General features: G+C 37.8%; 2 protein-coding genes across 5 annotated transcripts; both read left to right on the top strand.

Annotated features, from left to right (window-relative positions):
• Positions 1-883: 883 nt before the first annotated feature.
• On the top strand, positions 884-5,067 carry LOC103988509 (histone deacetylase 8). The gene is made up of 4 exons (XM_009407047.3): positions 884-1,239; positions 3,004-3,584; positions 3,907-4,213; positions 4,817-5,067. Exons 1-3 carry the CDS (start codon positions 957-959, stop codon positions 4,201-4,203), a joined length of 1,161 nt encoding a protein of 386 aa, XP_009405322.2. The 5' UTR covers positions 884-956; the 3' UTR covers positions 4,204-4,213; positions 4,817-5,067.
• Positions 5,068-6,210: 1,143 nt separating this feature from the next.
• On the top strand, positions 6,211-15,025 carry LOC135676516 (serine/threonine-protein kinase Nek5-like). Of its 4 annotated transcripts, none has more exons than XM_065187792.1 (15): positions 6,211-6,979; positions 7,063-7,129; positions 7,212-7,277; positions 7,357-7,403; positions 7,492-7,537; positions 7,620-7,700; positions 7,791-7,833; positions 7,921-7,970; positions 9,140-9,221; positions 9,307-9,356; positions 11,196-11,269; positions 12,347-12,398; positions 12,507-13,134; positions 13,222-13,301; positions 13,377-15,025. In XM_065187792.1, the coding sequence occupies exons 1-15, from the start codon at positions 6,882-6,884 to the stop codon at positions 14,793-14,795; spliced, it is 2,883 nt and encodes a 960-aa protein (XP_065043864.1). In that variant the 5' UTR covers positions 6,211-6,881; the 3' UTR covers positions 14,796-15,025. The 4 variants fall into 4 exon arrangements, with proteins under 4 accessions (XP_065043864.1, XP_065043862.1, XP_065043863.1 ...); XM_065187791.1 differs by having other exon boundaries at positions 6,212-6,979; positions 12,507-13,301; positions 13,377-13,710; positions 13,798-15,025; XM_065187789.1 differs by having other exon boundaries at positions 6,212-6,979; positions 12,507-13,301.
• Positions 15,026-16,847: the final 1,822 nt, after the last annotated feature.

The following is a 16,847-nucleotide window of genomic DNA, read 5'->3' as shown; positions in this document are numbered from 1 at the left end:
TGAAATGGGGAACTGATATGAGGAGGAATTGATGCCTGGCTTGCCTTATTGTATTGTCTTTATTTCTTGATTTGGGTAATTTGTGATCTCTAGAGGGCATCAATAGTCTGTTTGATTCACATATAAGACAGTTATCTTCCAACAAGAGTAACTTAGTCTCAATTATTCAGAATTATGTATATTTTTTTTCATTTTTGAACTATATATAAGATTATATGAACATTTTAATTTTTTTTAATATCTTCTTCTATCCCGTCTCATACCATTAATTTCAATGAACAACTCTCATTTACATATATATTTACTTAAAATAATAATAATAATAATAATAATAATAATAAATCAAAAATTTGAAACAATATTATCATGTTAAACACTCTAATTTAGTTTAATATAAATTTTTTATATAAAAAATTAAATTATTCATCATATGATATCAATTACCAACATCATTGAGTTAATCAAACTTAAGCATAAATTTTTTTATATATCTTCTCATTTAAATTCTGAAAAAAATTTATACTTTTTCTCCTACTCTTAAAACTTGAGAGAAACTAGAAGTAGATCCTCATATCTTATTTTCCCACCTAAACATGACTACATAAGCAATAATAAATCCTAATTTATTAACTTGAAATGATGTCATCTTACAGCAATAATATTATGTAATAAGGTCTTGATTATATTTTGATAATAAAATATTGAGATAAAAAATATATATTTTTTGTCCATTATACCAAAAAAAAAGTATCTAGTTATATATTAATATATTTGCTCGGAAGAAGTATATATTTTACAATTTTTGATGAAAATGTCCATATTTTCTCTTATATATATATATATATATGTGTGTGTGTGTGTGTGTGTGTGTGTGTGTGTCCGGTTACTTACGGAGGAGAGCGAACCGGGTCGAGTCGGCAAACCACAGATTCCGGTCCCCTGCACGAATCTGCGGCATGGATCCGCAGCCGCCGTCCCCGCCACTCACCGCGGCGCTCCCCTGCGATGTGATCCACGTGTTCTGGCACGAGGGTATGCTCGACCACGACGCCGGCGCCGGAGTCTTCGACACCGGCTTCGATCCAGGGTTCCTCGAGGTCCTCGATAAGCACCCGGAGAACGCGGACCGGGTGCGGAACATGGTCTCCATACTTCGCAAGGGGCCCCTTGCCCCCTTCGTCTCGTGGCACCCTGGCCGCCCTGCCCACCTTTCCGAGCTCTTTTCTTTCCACACTGCCGGTACTGCCTCGTCTTCCGCTGCTACTGCTGCTTAATGAGCTTAATTGATATGTTATACTTTAGTATTAATGAGGTCAATTGATTCTAATTTTTGTGTTGCTCTTGGAGGATTTATCCCCTGTGTGCAAAAAGATCATGTTTTGGACCTTCGTGTGCGGCATATGTGGAGTCGTGTAGTGACAAATGGTCTTTGGATGGAGCAAGAAGTGTTACTAGTAAACTTTGATGGGATCCAATTGCGGAGTATTGAGAAACTTCAATGGGAACCAGATATTAAGAAACTTTTATGGGATCCAGTTGAGGATTTATGGTGAAAAAATGTGAATCAGTTGCAGCCAATTTATGGGTTAAGAATATCATCTGTTAGGAATATTTCGGTTTAATTCTGATCTCTGAGATAATAATATAAGCAACTTATTTTTGTTCGTGTAAGAACAAGCTCAATTATACGCATGTAGGCTTGTTGGGTATCCAAATCTGTAGAGCCATGTTGTTCACCCAATCACAGTGTTAATATCATGTCTTCTTTAGTGCCTGTTCATCCAGTCACAGAGTGTTAATATCATATCTTCTTTTGTGCCTTTAAGTGCTGCTTTTTTTTTTTATCATAAATGACAGACATCTGCATAGGTTGCTGGATTTTTCATGCTTGCCTTCTTTTGTGCTACAGACAATGAGTTCTGTCCAAGTCTTTAGACATCATATCTGCTACAAGGAATTCAACTAACACAATCTCTTTCTCTACATATTCAAATGTCTACTGAATTTCTGTAATAGATTGAGATAGTCTGTTGGGTGTTTGTCAGATGCTCTTGGAGGTATATTTATGATGAATTAGATAAAGAGCACAACTCTGAGCATTAGCAAATTTTGTTTGATATCTTCAAGCTGTATGTTCCTGTATCGATCTTGTCATTAAATCAAACTAAACCTTAATGGTTACTAATTGTTTTCTTTTCTCTCTGTCATCCTACCATGTCAGATTTGAAGAGAGACCGGAGATAGTTTAGGCAGACTAGATGCAATATTTTTCCTTCCGTATCTAGGCAAATGACTAGAGTATCAGATCAAGATTCCTTCCTATAAGTATGGAAGTTCTTGCTTTGCCTCATGTTGAATTGACAATGAAAAGTATGTGGAGCTTATTTTAGTGACTAAAGAAGCAGGTTGTTTAAATGATAATTCTACTTCTTTTATTTAAAAGGATTCTGAACTTGTAATTTCTAATGGTTCAAGTGGATAAGCTTCTCTTCCCTGGTACGGCCATATGTCAAATTCGCAGTTACTGACATAGAGCATTGAAACAATTTGGTTCATGAAACAAGTTTTTTGTTCTTATAATTACTTGGGTCCTACCTGTAAGGAGATGGATTTTTGACACTAGTCAATGCATGCTCTACATGGGGATGGAGTCCGTGATACCTAGAAAGCATCATGTGCACATCATGCATAGAGATCAAGAATATTAATAAGTTTTTAGAAGAGAAAGTTGATGCTAGATGTACATGAACATAAGAAGAGAGGTATTAAGAAGATCAGTATCAGGTTCTGCCATCCCATATGATTTTGATGAAAAATTAAAGATGCAAACAATTTATTTATCAGATAGATGTAATACTCTATGTTGGCCGCAATTTTGCTTAATTAGAAGGTTATCTGATATAGACATGTTGAGGTTATTTTATATGCTAGCAAAGTAATTTTCATAAATCTACCATCTGCTCCGTTGAATCAGCTTTTATATTTCTCCTTTTCATACTTCAGAGTATGTGGAGGAACTAGTACAAGCTAATGTAGCTGGGCATAGAGAGCTCTGTCCTGGCACTTTTATGAACCCTGGATCTTGGGGTGCTGCCCTTTTAGCCGCGGGAACCACACTATCAGCAATGAAATATATATTAGATGGAAATGGGAAGCTTGCTTATGCTCTAGTGCGGCCACCAGGTCATCATGCACAGCCTTGTAGAGCTGATGGTTATTGCTTCTTAAACAATGCTGGACTTGCAGTACAACTTGCTCTAGATTCTGGCTGCAGAAAGGCTGCAGTAATTGATATTGATGTGCATCATGGAAATGGTACAGCTGAAGGGTTTTATTGCTCAGATAATGTTCTGACAATCTCTCTTCACATGAATCATGGCTCTTGGGGACCATCACATCCGCAGAATGGTTCCATTGACGAAGTAGGGGAGGGCAGTGGGTTTGGCTACAATCTTAATATACCCTTACCCAATGGGACAGGGGACGAGGGGTATGCTTATGCTATGAATCAACTGGTTGTTCCAGCAATTCAGAAGTTTGAACCAGGCCTTATTGTTCTGGTTGTTGGGCAAGACTCTAGTGCGGTGAGTTGATATTGATATTGAATTACTTTTTTGTTCCTCTATTCGACTATCCTGGTCTGCTGATTTTCCTGTTCTGATCTTGTCAATTTGACTTTTAATGTGTGTGTGGGTTCTGCTTGCTTACCAAGTGATATCTCAAAAGTAGTGAAGTGCTATCAGGCAAGATAGATTATATAAGGTGAAAATAGATCATATATTGTATAATCAGCTAGAGAGAAGATTAAGATGCTTTTCAGGGAAGAATCCATATCGAATCATGTAGCTTCTTCTTGATTGATCTGTATTCTTCTTTATCTTACTAATGACTCCTGTCCTGCTTCAGTTTGATCCAAATGGAAGGCAATGCCTCACAATGGCAGGTTATAAGAAGATTGGCGAAGTAGTGCGCAAGCTGGCCGACATGCACTCTGAGGGACGCATATTAGTTGTTCAGGAAGGAGGTTACCATGTGACATACTCAGCTTACTGTCTCCATGCAACTCTTGAAGGAGTACTCAATCTTCCAGCCCCCCTGCTTTCAGACCCCATTGCTTATTACCCTGAGGACAAGGCCTTCACTGTCAAAGTTGTAGATTCTATCAAGCAGTACTGGAAAGAATGTATACCCTTTTTGGGTTAATATTATGGAGGTAATTATTTTCATGTCCTCATCTAAGTAGATATGCTGGCAACAGAAGTCTATTTTGCTGAGATTGTAGCAAAGTAAAAGATCTGAGAATTTTAGCTTAGTGTCGTTACAAGTCTGTTGAAGTTATCAAACATGGCCCAAATCGTTTATCTGATTTAATATGGTCAATCCTAAAATTATAACATGTGGTAATGGGCACTTATTTGAAAGAAGGGAAAAATTGGTTGTGACCCATGGAACTTGGTGGAACTAAGGCGAAGTAGTTTAACTGGTTATAACATTAAGAACACCGACCTTCATACGGCCCAATCAACAGGATCGAACGACCGCAGCAGATAGTCCTAATTTTTTGTCTTATTATTCTATTACATAGGCATCAAATTAGTCTAATTCTATACTGTTGAGAACTTCAAAACTCAGGTTAAGGGAACTTAGGAGATGGCACAGGCTATGTTCAACTTTCTTAGCATAGATTGCAAGTTCATTACCATTTGAGTTAGTAAGACAATTTTTGATGTTGATAAGACTCAGAAAATGTAGTTTCTTTACTTTCCAAACAAGGAAACTGAATCATCTTACTTAAATTTTCTCTTCTTTGTGTCAGGATCCATATTTGTGGTAGACAAAGTCAGAAGATTAGTAGGATGAAGATAGCTGCTGTCAATTGTGTGCAAGGGATTTAGATGAAATTTCACTTGAAGAAGACACTGGTACATTATCCATGTAAAAGCTTTTCTTCCTTGGTGGATGAGTTCCTCACTCCTTGTGACATGTATCTCTCCACGGGTTGGGATGACTCCATTGTCATTTCTGATATCGATATTAATGGCAGTGATCTGATAATATTATTGTTGTTGTGGTTGTGGTGTATCTTATACTCTGATATCAGATAAGTTCGTGTTTTCAGATAATTAAGTTGCTTTGCTATTGCTAATATTAACTTCATTCCGATGTGCCTGCACCTTTTTGGACCAGCGACAACAACTGCATCGCTATGCACTAATCATGGCCTCAAAGCGATTCCTTCCTTCAGTAGCTCAAAGCGATGTGTATCTAGTGTAGCCGTTTATATCTACATATGTAAAGGTCAAGATCCCTGCGTGTGATCGAAGGTTGGAATCCAGTTGGAGACGGGGCCCTCTTGTGGACCCTACTCTAATTTGACTCATTCCAGTATTTACTGCATGAATTAGCCATATAAAGAGCAGCGAGCAAAAAAGGTGACAAGGTCTGCCGTCGCATCAGAGTATGGTGTCCGGTAGTTAAGCCGTGCGATCAGCGGCGTTGACCCGCCTGACGTTTGACCTCACTGACAGCTAAACGCCCCTTGGCTCTTGCCACCTCTCGTCCTCACGGCCAGCAAGGGTTCAGGGTTTTCTCCGTGTATGGTTCACAACCTGCAGGGTGGGTCCCATGACTTATCTGGAGTGGAAAATCCTGAACCCTGTCTGAGTCAGGGACCGACCATCATCCCTACCCATTCTGGTGTTTCCTTTGTCACCGACCGAGCTACGTGCATGTGAAGCAAACTTGATCATGTGACGACATGATGACGGTTTCTGTCGTGCATAAAGACATCAGCTCATGCTTCAGAATTCGTGCGTGGACGAACCGAGATAAATGTTCGGGACGGATCAGCCGTTCCAACCATACTTCCAGCGGGGTTGCGTTCCGTTCCCAAATAGGCTCATCAAATTCCAACAAAATCCAAATCTGCATGACACTTGATCCGGGACCCACAACACCCAGGCTTTAAGAGGCACGAAACATCTGATTGGCAGCTTTATGATTCGCACCTGTGTCATTTAGAGCTGGGCTTCACATTTATCACCATTTGTGGCCACCGCAGACATCTCCGTGCATCACGGCGTTACGTGGCTTCCTTCATCTTGACTCGACTAACCCAACCCAACCCATGGTTAGCTAACTGCCCTCCTTCCCTCCTCCTCAGCTCACTCGTCCACCTATAAATTATCCCTCCCTCCACTTTAAAATCCGTGCCACGGCGAGACTGAGAGTTGAGTGTGAGAGAGTAAAATAAAAAGGGGGATAATAACCCAAAGCAACCTACCACCGCACTCCGACGCGCGCAAGAAGCAGAGAGGAGGCGTAATCCCAGCTGCATTGGTGTGGTCGATCTCTTTTCGTCTCAAGATTGAGAGGGCTTCGGGATATAGGCGATTGGATCCTTCGCCGTCGTCGGGTTCCCGCTCCGGTGAGCTTGTTGGAGAGAGAGATCGCCGCCCGTGGACAGCCAGCGGACGCGGAGTAGATTGAGACAGAGGAGCGGGAGATCGGATTGTCGATGGCGAGGAGTAGCATCGCGTGCTAGAAGATGATGATTGAGATCAATTTCGTCTGGTGATTTCGAATCGCACTCGATTTGAAGTTTGGATCGATTTCTTTGTTATTTCTCCCCTTTCAGTATCAGTGCTGGATTTCAGTGCGCTGAAATGGAAATTATACTTCTCTGACTCGATGTGACTTGAAGAGGTAGAGGAGATCTTATTAGCTGATCCATGGAGCAAGGCATCTCGAGTTGGCATTGAGAGAAGTGGCGTGGATTTGTTTTGAAGGATACAGAGATTCGTCTCGCTCGAGCATTTCTTCTTGAATCTTCTTATTGAATCCCCAGAAGGATTTCTTAATAATTTCGTTGGATTGGATCTATGGAATCGAGAATGGACAGGTATGAGATAATGGAGCAAATTGGCCGTGGAGCCTTCGGTGCTGCGATTCTCGTGAATCATAAGCAAGAAAAGAAGAAGTAAGTTCAATAAATTCTCTTGGTAGTATTTTGCCCCTTTTGGAGTTTCGTTGGTCCGTTGCTTGCTATCTTTTGGATTTCAGGTATGTTCTGAAGAAAATCCGGCTTGCAAGGCAGACTGAGCGGTGCCGGCGATCTGCTCATCAAGAGGTCTGTCATATAGATGGATACTGTTTTTTTTAATTTTATACGTGTCAAATTTTCTAAGTATTCTAAACTATGGTATGCGTAGATGGCTCTTATTGCACGGCTTCAGCACCCTTATATTGTGGAGTTCAAGGAAGCCTGGGTGGAGAAGGTCTAGGAATAATAAATCATGCATAGATGTGTATAAATTATCCGTTGAGCCAATGTCTAATCAGTGCTTCTGAATGCAGGGCTGCTATGTTTGTATTGTCACTGGATACTGTGAGGGAGGAGACATGTAAGTGTTTCAGTGCTATTTCTTTCATAGTTTTTCTTCAGTGTCAAGATTCTGAATTGCTTAAATTTAAATCTATTTCACCTGAAAGGGGTGAGTTGATGAAGAGGTCAAATGGAACATATTTTCCAGAGGAGGTAAAATTGATTTTTCTGATTGTTTGTTTACGTGCTTGAGGATTATATAATGTTGGCATTCTGATGTGTTTCTTCCTGCCAGAAATTGCTGAAATGGTTTGTCCAACTGTTATTAGCTGTTGAGTACTTGCATTCCAACTTTGTTTTGCATCGAGACCTCAAGGTTGGTGACAAGTTTGGCAACAGCTGCTTATATCTGCAGCTTATGCTGTTGTCTGATCTCTTCCATTGTGTTTTTTCACCTTTGTGGCAGTGCTCAAATATATTTCTTACCAAGGATCATGAAGTTCGCCTTGGTTAGTGACATGTGATGTCTAACCAAAAAGTTGAATACTTGTTCATTTGTTGCATAACTTTAACTTCTCTTTTGTTTTGTTTCACAGGGGATTTTGGGCTTGCTAAAACCTTAAAAGCAGATGATCTGGCTTCTTCTGTATGTGATATGTGATAGAGATCCTTATGATAAATTCTTCTGGAGTACATCACCCTCTGATTTTTTTTCTGGATTTGTTTGGAAACAATGCATTTAATCTAATGATATATTGGTTGTGCATGATTAATTTAGTTATTTTTATTCTATGAATACAGTATGTGATGATATAGGTAATGCCATTTGGTGTGAGTACATCAATATTACCAGAATGATATGCTTAATATCAAGGAAAAGTTTGAGTTGCCATTTCACTGATCCAAAGGACCACGAACCTTGATGTACATGGCTCCCAACACAATTTTGTATTTGATATATTCACTTTTCCAGAGTTTGTATTCAGTATTTCAATTTTTTTCTTAAAATGGGCTAGTAAATTTGCTTTCATAGCTCATATTTATCATCAATAGTAGCTTCTTTATGATGGGTAACTGTATTGCTGTGTTTTCTTTGGTCCTTGACTTCTTATGTTTCTGTATCAGGATTAATACTGGTAGTGTCATCCTGACCAGAGTTTTTGTGTCAGCTTTTTGTTGTCATTTGAGTTGGTCTTTGCACTGTAAATTATATTGTCACTAGTTGACAACTTTTGGAAATTTATATTACAACACAAACAGATAAGAGTGTCTCCCAAATATTTCACTGTTGAGCAACATCTTCATGATTGTAGAGATGTTTGTTTCATGTACAACTGAAACTTACAACAGTTGATAACATCACAAAACATGTGGAATTGCTAATCAAGTGTCAGTCCTTACTATTCTATATAATATTGTCCTATGGTTTGTCAGCCAAATTTTGCTGTAAGAAAGATCATTTATAATCAGGGCAATTGTATCAAGTAAATCTTTAGTTATTTCTGTTAGGTCTTCAATATCTTATGTATTGGGATCTGATTGAATTCACAGCTCCGTAGAACTGAACAAGGAGAAAATTATGGTCTTTCAAGTAGCTCTTTAGATATTTGAATTTTATATGCATGTTTTTATTACTGACTTGTAAAAGTCAAATAGTAAAATTTGAAGTACATTAAAATTAACACCTGTTCCAATAGTCTGCTAATTCTGAGTTAAATCAGATGTACCATAATTCCAATAATTTTGCAGCAGTTTGGGCAGTTTAGTGCTGCCCAATGTGTCCGGAATTTTGATGAGTATAACCTCCTTGTATAGGTTGTTGGAACTCCCAATTATATGTGTCCAGAGCTCCTTGCTGACATTCCTTATGGATTCAAGTCAGATATCTGGTCTTTAGGTATGGTTGCAAATTGAATGTGCTAGGTAAGGTGCCTTTGCTGTGAGTAGTCTAGATCATGACTAATGTTGAATTGGTTGATCAGGTTGCTGTGTGTATGAAATGGCTGCGCATCGACCTGCCTTTAAAGCTTTTGTAAGTTTCTTGCATATTCAGTTAATTACATCATTTGAATATTGATGCAAAAGCAAAGAAATAAATACCTTAGGGCAGGCTTCCCTTTTTGTAGCAGTGTAATGAATCCTGTGGTTATTTATCAATTATCAAAACTATTTTAATCATCTTCGTTAGTTATAAACTATTTTCCTTAAGTCCTGATCCTTCAATTAGATTCATTCTCAAGTCCTGAAGTGATTGAGGTTTAATTAGACTAGCATATTTCATCACTCTCACATAGGCTGTTAAAAACTTAAGATAGTTTTTCCAAAAGTGAAGACATAGAAAGCCCTATAGTTTGTCATGTTGAGAAAGCAACTTGAGGATCAAAATGTTTCCCTATGAAAGAAGAAAAATCCAAAGTGATAGCAGAGGATGATGCAGGGGTGGGGATTGTCTTCTCAACCAACTTCTTTGTACTCATTTCATTTCATTTCATTCACATTTTTCTCCCCTTTTTATTTTGCTATGATTTACTCTTCTTGTGCTATGTAAACTTATCATGGTGTTACAGATACTGTCGTCTAATCTATGTGCAATGTTTTTGAAGTCACAACTACTTGTTGTTGACAAGTAGTCTTACCCAAGCTAAATGTATCTAAAACTGGATAGGGAAGAAAGCTTATATCTAAAGCATGGTATTTTGAAACCATGTGCTGGCATGTCTCTAAATCTACCTATCCATCACAGAACTGGACTCTTATTATTAAGATTCAGAGCTGGAAAAAGGAGATCATTATATTTCTTGCTTTTCTTCAAAATTTTCAATCAATGGGCTAGAATAACACTGTTTGTACTATTGGTTGATCACTGTTCAAACTAACCTCTTTCTCTGTGACATTGTTCCTGCTGCAATCTGTTATTGGAAATTGTAGTCAATGGCTTGAGCTATTAAAATTTGATTATATTCATATATATGTGCTTCCTTAAATCTAAGCCATCCCTTTCCTATAATGCATTTGTAAATTTGTAAAAACCTGGTAACAAATATAGTAATAGTCTCCATTTCCCATCAGTCTGAATTTGAGAATGCTCATCAATATTATTCAATCTCTGTGCTAGTTCGTACTTCAATTGAAGGATTTTAAAAAATTAACGACAAGTGCATTTTGGCAAATTTCTGGTAAAATTTGTTGCAAACAAGTAATATTTGTGTGTTTTTTAATGTGATAATTGCATCTCCAATTTAATGTCAGAAGCTTGGCTATCTGCATTGTCTCTTTAAAACCAGTGAAACAGACAACTAAACTGATCTGTAAACTTATGTTTTGGAACTTAAAAAGTGTGGTTTGGGGTTTGCCAAGAGTCATGTAAATGGGGCACAAATATAGGTTTTGGTGGCCACTACAACATATATGACCATGTCACACTTTGTGGAAATTCAGTATAGCATGTGCTTTTTCCTCCTTCAATCACAAGTTTTCAACATTGGTATTTTTACACTAAACCCAAGGTTAGAAACATAGACCTAAAATTGAGCTGCTGGGCCTTGTCCACTTCCATCTATGTTTCTTTAGGTGCTCCATTTTCTCTAATTGTTAAACAACAACAATAAGAAACCATAATGGGCCAACTATTTGGGGTCATCTACAGGGATCTTTTCCAACCAAAAATATTGATATTTTCTTTGTCCATTTATCAGTGTACAGTGTCCATCAGTTTTAAGTAACAAATCAGTTTAAGAACAGGAATAAAGCAATATTTGTTTTGGCATACTGGTATTGTTCAAGTTTTACAAGTTTTCTTGTTGCTGTTTATGGTCACTTAATTATTGTAGCATGGGTTGCAATTAGTTGATGCGTCAGAAACTAATTTCAGGATATGGGTGGTTTAATAAGCAAAATTAACAAGTCCTCTATGGGTCCGCTGCCGGCTTGTTATTCTTCTTCCCTGTGAGTATTTGATGAGCCTTTAATTTTTTTCAAATTTCTTTTGCTGAAGTTGTGATTCATCACCATGTGTATCCAGTCGAGAAAGTTACAATTAATTCCAGCAGGGCCTGCATTATTTGTATTTCTAGTTCTTAATGCTGGATTATGGCAGAATGATCTCATTTTATGTCATTGGCCATTGTTTTATTTGTCTTTCACCATGATATTGTAGCTGAAACATATAATTTAGTTCAGAGATGTCCTTGTATATTCAATTTTGTTTTGTTCTAGAGGTGTTTTATTTTATCCTTGTCTTTTGGCAATGTAACAGTCTTTGTTGTTGCTTGGACTTAGTGGCAAATACCGACTATTGAAATAATGATGTTGATGGCCATCTCTTAAGTTCATCCCACTCCTATGTTCAGCAATATCAATGCAACTTTAAGAAGTGTTGAGCAGTTTGGATCTGGTATGAACTCTGGTAGGGTCAACTGAGTCATTGTCTAGCCAACTTAAAAACATGGAACCCAGTTTGTACTTTTGAACTTGAGATATGCATTCAGGGTCCCATATTGTCAAGGACTGCAGCTGGAATATTTTGGAAAGCTTTGGAAATGATTTTCAAATTCAATGAGGACTCCTAGGGATTGGAATAATATTTCTTTTATTTTTTGTTATTTTTTGGAATGATTTTCACAATTAATTCTAAAAGTTATTTTAAGGAGTTCTTAGAGTGTTTTAAGTCTGTTTGTGTCTGAAAGTTTGAAAATTGTTACTAATTAGAAACTGTAATTGTAGATTTCTAGGTGTCTTTTTTGGTCAGATTTTGTAAGGTGGCAATATCATAAACGTGGATCATTTTAAGCCCAGATCTTGGATACTTTTTTATGCAATAACAGAGAACAGTTTTTCAGACCATTGAACAATCTTATTTCTAATGACACTCATTCCTCAATATGTTTCTCCTGAATATTTTCTACCATAAATGACTCATTGTTGCTAACAAGTTTTACTTGGACAGACCAGGAATTGTATTCTTTACTAAATATTTGCTTTCAGTTTGCTAATTTGATGAGCTAATACACATTTTTCATGCAGGAAAGCAATCACCAAAAGCATGTTAAGGAAGAATCCAGAAAATCGGCCGAGTGTAAGCCCTTTAATTTATCTTCTCCATTTATGTGCACGTGCACCTGATTACTTGCACCTTTTTTGCTCCATGACCTCATCTAAAAGTTCTATGATTAAACCCAAACAGGCATCTGAAATCCTACAACACCCTTATTTGCAACCGTTTGTCAATGAACACCGCTCATGCCCTGATCGAATTATAAACCAGCCACCAGAGAAGCCCATCTCCACCTCACAAAGCAATCAAAATAACATGTCTGAAAGTCAAAATGACAGCATTTCCAGCAGTGATAAGGATAGTTTACAGTCAGGTGACTGTAACACTTCTGGTTCAGTGGTCGACTGCCATCAAAAGGCACTTGGAAGAGACAGTCCTTTAACTGATGATGGAGTGTCTTCTAACAAGTATACTCCTACAGAAGATGGCACACATGGTACTGGCATCTCCAAAGCTGCTATGGAGAGAACAGGTTCAACAAAGTTCATACACATTGATCAGCAGCCAAAAGTTGAATCTAATCAGTCAAAAGCTATAAATAAAATGACGGTGGCCATGAAAGAGGAAGGAATAATCAGAGGAAGCAGTTCTCTGGTGAGAGCAACCCGTGTAAAAGTTGTCACTGGCTCCAACCACAAGACTAGCCCGGAACCAATGCCTAAGTTGTCCAAACCTATTGGCACCAGTTCAACTTTGAAGTCTAATTCAGAAGGCCAGGCTGATGAACCTGCCAAGACAAATAATGATCCTGCAAAAGGTGATTCCAGCCATAAATCTGGCACACATGCATCACATAGGGCGTCCGAGCCTATTAGTGCCATTTTAATTTCAAAGTCTAATGCAGAAGGGCAACATGATGAACCTGCCAAGACTAATAGTGATTCTGAAAAACAAGTACAGGCATCACAGAGAAATAAGCAACTGGTAAGATGAGCTCACCAAAATCATTTATGCATTTTTTTATACTTCCAATCTACGTCTCATTGATATATGTTGCAGTTACCAGTATCTGAGACTTCTCCAAAAACTAAAGCCAGATACGATGGTGTTTCACCACCAGCTCCTGTCAAACAAATCACAGAAGATTATATGCCTCTAAAGACAAGGCAAAGGACTCCACCATCCAGTATGTCTAGGAAGCAGACTGTACCTTCCAAGAAACTTTCTGGAGTTGATCATTCTCCAGTTGAAAATGGGATCAAATGTGTTCCAGCCAAATTAACTCAGGAGCCTGATATTGGTCTAAGCAAAGATTGTTGTCACCCATTGGAAGTCAATGGCCTGCCAGAGGAGGTTCCTCTAGATCCTTCAAGAGGAATGAAGACTGACGCAGGTAATCAAAATGTTCCATCTGTTTCAACTCAAGAATCTCCAAAAATAGTTGTCAAGATGCAAAAACAGTTTTCCTCAAACATTGCAGCTAATTCTGCTGAGGGTTTGCTCCCTGAAATTTCTGAATCAAATCTGCCAATGTCTTCATTATCATCATGTACATATCCACGACTTGATTATTCATCAGCAGAGAGTCATGAGAATGGAGGCAGACCTACTCTGAATTTGGAGGTCAGCACAGTGGACTTGCAGAATAGTACCTCAAGTAACGATATGAGTTCGAGTTCACTTCTAGAGCGAAACTTTTCTATCTCTGAAAAAGATGTTGTTTACAAAGATGATGTTTCTTTGAACAAGCTCGAACATAATCCAATTGTCATGCGGACTGGAGTTGACAAGTTCACTGTCAGAGAGCTCCTCTCTTCCATGACAGATATTGGGAGTTTTGTTTCATCAGCTCCTAAGAACGCTTCCCTGGGAAGTCTACCAGCTACGAATCAGACCCTGGAAAAGCCAGCAGCATCACATTTAAACCCTGTTTTTGATGATGTCATACATGTCATAAGGCACAGCAGCTTTCGGGTTGGTGTTGACCAGCCTATCTCAGATAACAAGGAGGAAAGCGTTCAAAACATTGGTTTGGGGAAGTTATTGAACGTGGTGCAAGATGAGGTTGAAATGAGAAGCATATCAAATGTTCTAAAGCCCACTGGATTTGTTGAAACGGTGACCCTCAAGACGAATGCCTCAGAAAGCAGCATTAATGATAAGCCAGATAGCTCAGAAACAGTGAGATCAAGTTCCACAGAGACTAGATCAGCTTCATCAGAACAAACCATTGTGTCGAAGGAAGAGGAAACTCCAGCTAAAGAAACTTTGGATGTGAACTCTTTTAGACAGAGGGCAGAAGCCCTCGAAGGGTTGTTAGAACTTTCGGCAGGTCTTCTGCAGCACAACAGGCTGGAAGAACTTGCGGTAGTTCTAAAGCCCTTTGGGAAGGATAAGGTTTCCCCACGAGAAACTGCAATATGGTTAGTGAAGAGCTTCAAGGGAATGATGAGTGATGACGCCAGCCATGCAGCATGAGGATTCTATCATTTTCTGTCTTGGCTAAAGAGGTACGTAACTCCCATGTTTACCCTTATTCTTCGCCAAATTTTTCTCCATATTCGTGGTTGAGATGGTGTATATAGTTGACATGTGAAACTGATAGATAGGCCCTTTGTTTTCTTCTTTCATTAGAATGCCTAGTAGCAAGAAACCATAGATGCATGTTGTGGCAAGTGTTATATCGTATTTTATTGGTTCTTTATTTATCTTAATGTATACAAGTGAGCAGAACCTACACTCGAAATCAGCTTCAATGTTTCTGTAGTATCCACATTTCCATTTAATGCTGTCCTGTTTAGTTGCTTTGTATACAAGATATTTAGTCAAATGCAAGAGCCGGAAAAAGATGATACATGCTATATTATACTCTACTCTGTGTGAGGACTCTGTCTTACTCATACTGGAACAATCATCTAGTCTATTCGTATCTTAACAAAGGGTGGCAGTAGCTTTTCTCCACTTTTGAATAGAATTTGGAAGAGGCCGGAGGATAAAATTTTTACGAGGATTGAACTGAAAGCAAGGCTAGAATAAAAAAAAGTCTTATGATTTATATTGGGAAAAATGCTGTTTTTGAAAAGCTTCTTTACTTGCCATGCTCAAGTCTATAGGATAGAATATTTAAAATGCATTGAAGATCTGATCTCATCATATGTGACTGCTACTGAATTCCCGTTATTACTTTAGACTTGTCATGACAGAATTATTCCCTAATGAGGATTCTGTGACCATAAACTAAGACGGTGTTTAAACAATCGGGCTTTATTTGGAGTAGCGGTGCATGCTATACTTTGTTCTGTGACCATAAATTGTTGATGAACATGGAACAATCGAGTTAAAAACAAAGTTCATTAGCTATCTAAATCATTTGCAAGCGAGCAAGACAAATATTGATTTATAATATATAATAAGTATACTATAATTAATTTTAAGTATTTTAACTAGTAATTTAGGTCAAACAAAGGAGGGGGTTTAAGTAGAAAAGGACTGTCTGTAGATAAAGTTAGAGGACTCATTATGACGTGAAGCTATCATTCAGCTATACCTTACATGCATCATACTAGAGTGATCCAAGCTATGCTGGTCACAAGGATGTCAAACCCTTGAGTAAAAAAAAATTTAATATCTTGATTAGTTTCATATCGAAAATAACAAGATTAAGATTGACTTTCAAATATCATACTGCTATCAACTTCAGCTTAAATATTATGATTAATAGTTTAAGTCAAATGAAGTTGACAAGTTAGTTAGCCCATTAAACTCGAGTTATGATATTTGGTATTAGAGCTCTAAGAGAGCTCGAATATGAAAGATCTATTTATGGATGGAGTCAAAGAGTCACAACGTTGAGCTACCATTGGGCTACACCTCACGTGCATCGTACCCAGATTTGATCTAAGTTATGTTGGGTCTTGATAAGGACATCAAGCTTAAAATTGTAACATCCTGAGTAGTTTCACGTTGAAAATTGATAAGACTAAGATTGACTTATAAAAATTTAATAATTATATTATTATTAACTATTTGGATCAACAAATTTGAAGAGCAATTAAGCCTATCAGGCGGCTCGTGACATTTAGCCATCCAAGCCCATTGGAATCATTCGTGGGCCGCTAACCCTTGGTGCATGATGTTCTCATGTTCCCCTACATCTTTTGCTGAATAACTTGAAAGGTTCTCTGATATATATATATGTTAGCTGTGGTTGTCTCCTTGATATATATATATATATATATATATATATATATATATATATATATATATATATATATATATATATATATATATAAATATAATTAGGATCTCAAACTTTATTCTAACGTGTTAAAAGAAGAGATATCATATTTATGCTTTTGGTAATTGGTTTTATTATTGGTCGTAGAACAGCATTTTCTTTTATATACGGTTCATGAGATGGCATGAGATGTCCATCGAAATTAGATCAAACTAGCGGCATTAGTACTTATGTACTTACTATTTTCCGAGTTACCATTACTACAAAGGAATTATCCATTATTTAATTAAGTT

Source organism: Musa acuminata, chromosome BXJ1-6, assembly GCF_036884655.1.
Source record: "Musa acuminata AAA Group cultivar baxijiao chromosome BXJ1-6, Cavendish_Baxijiao_AAA, whole genome shotgun sequence".
Classification (NCBI taxonomy): Eukaryota; Viridiplantae; Streptophyta; class Magnoliopsida; order Zingiberales; family Musaceae; genus Musa; species Musa acuminata.
This window is presented reverse-complemented; position numbering and strand designations above follow the sequence as displayed.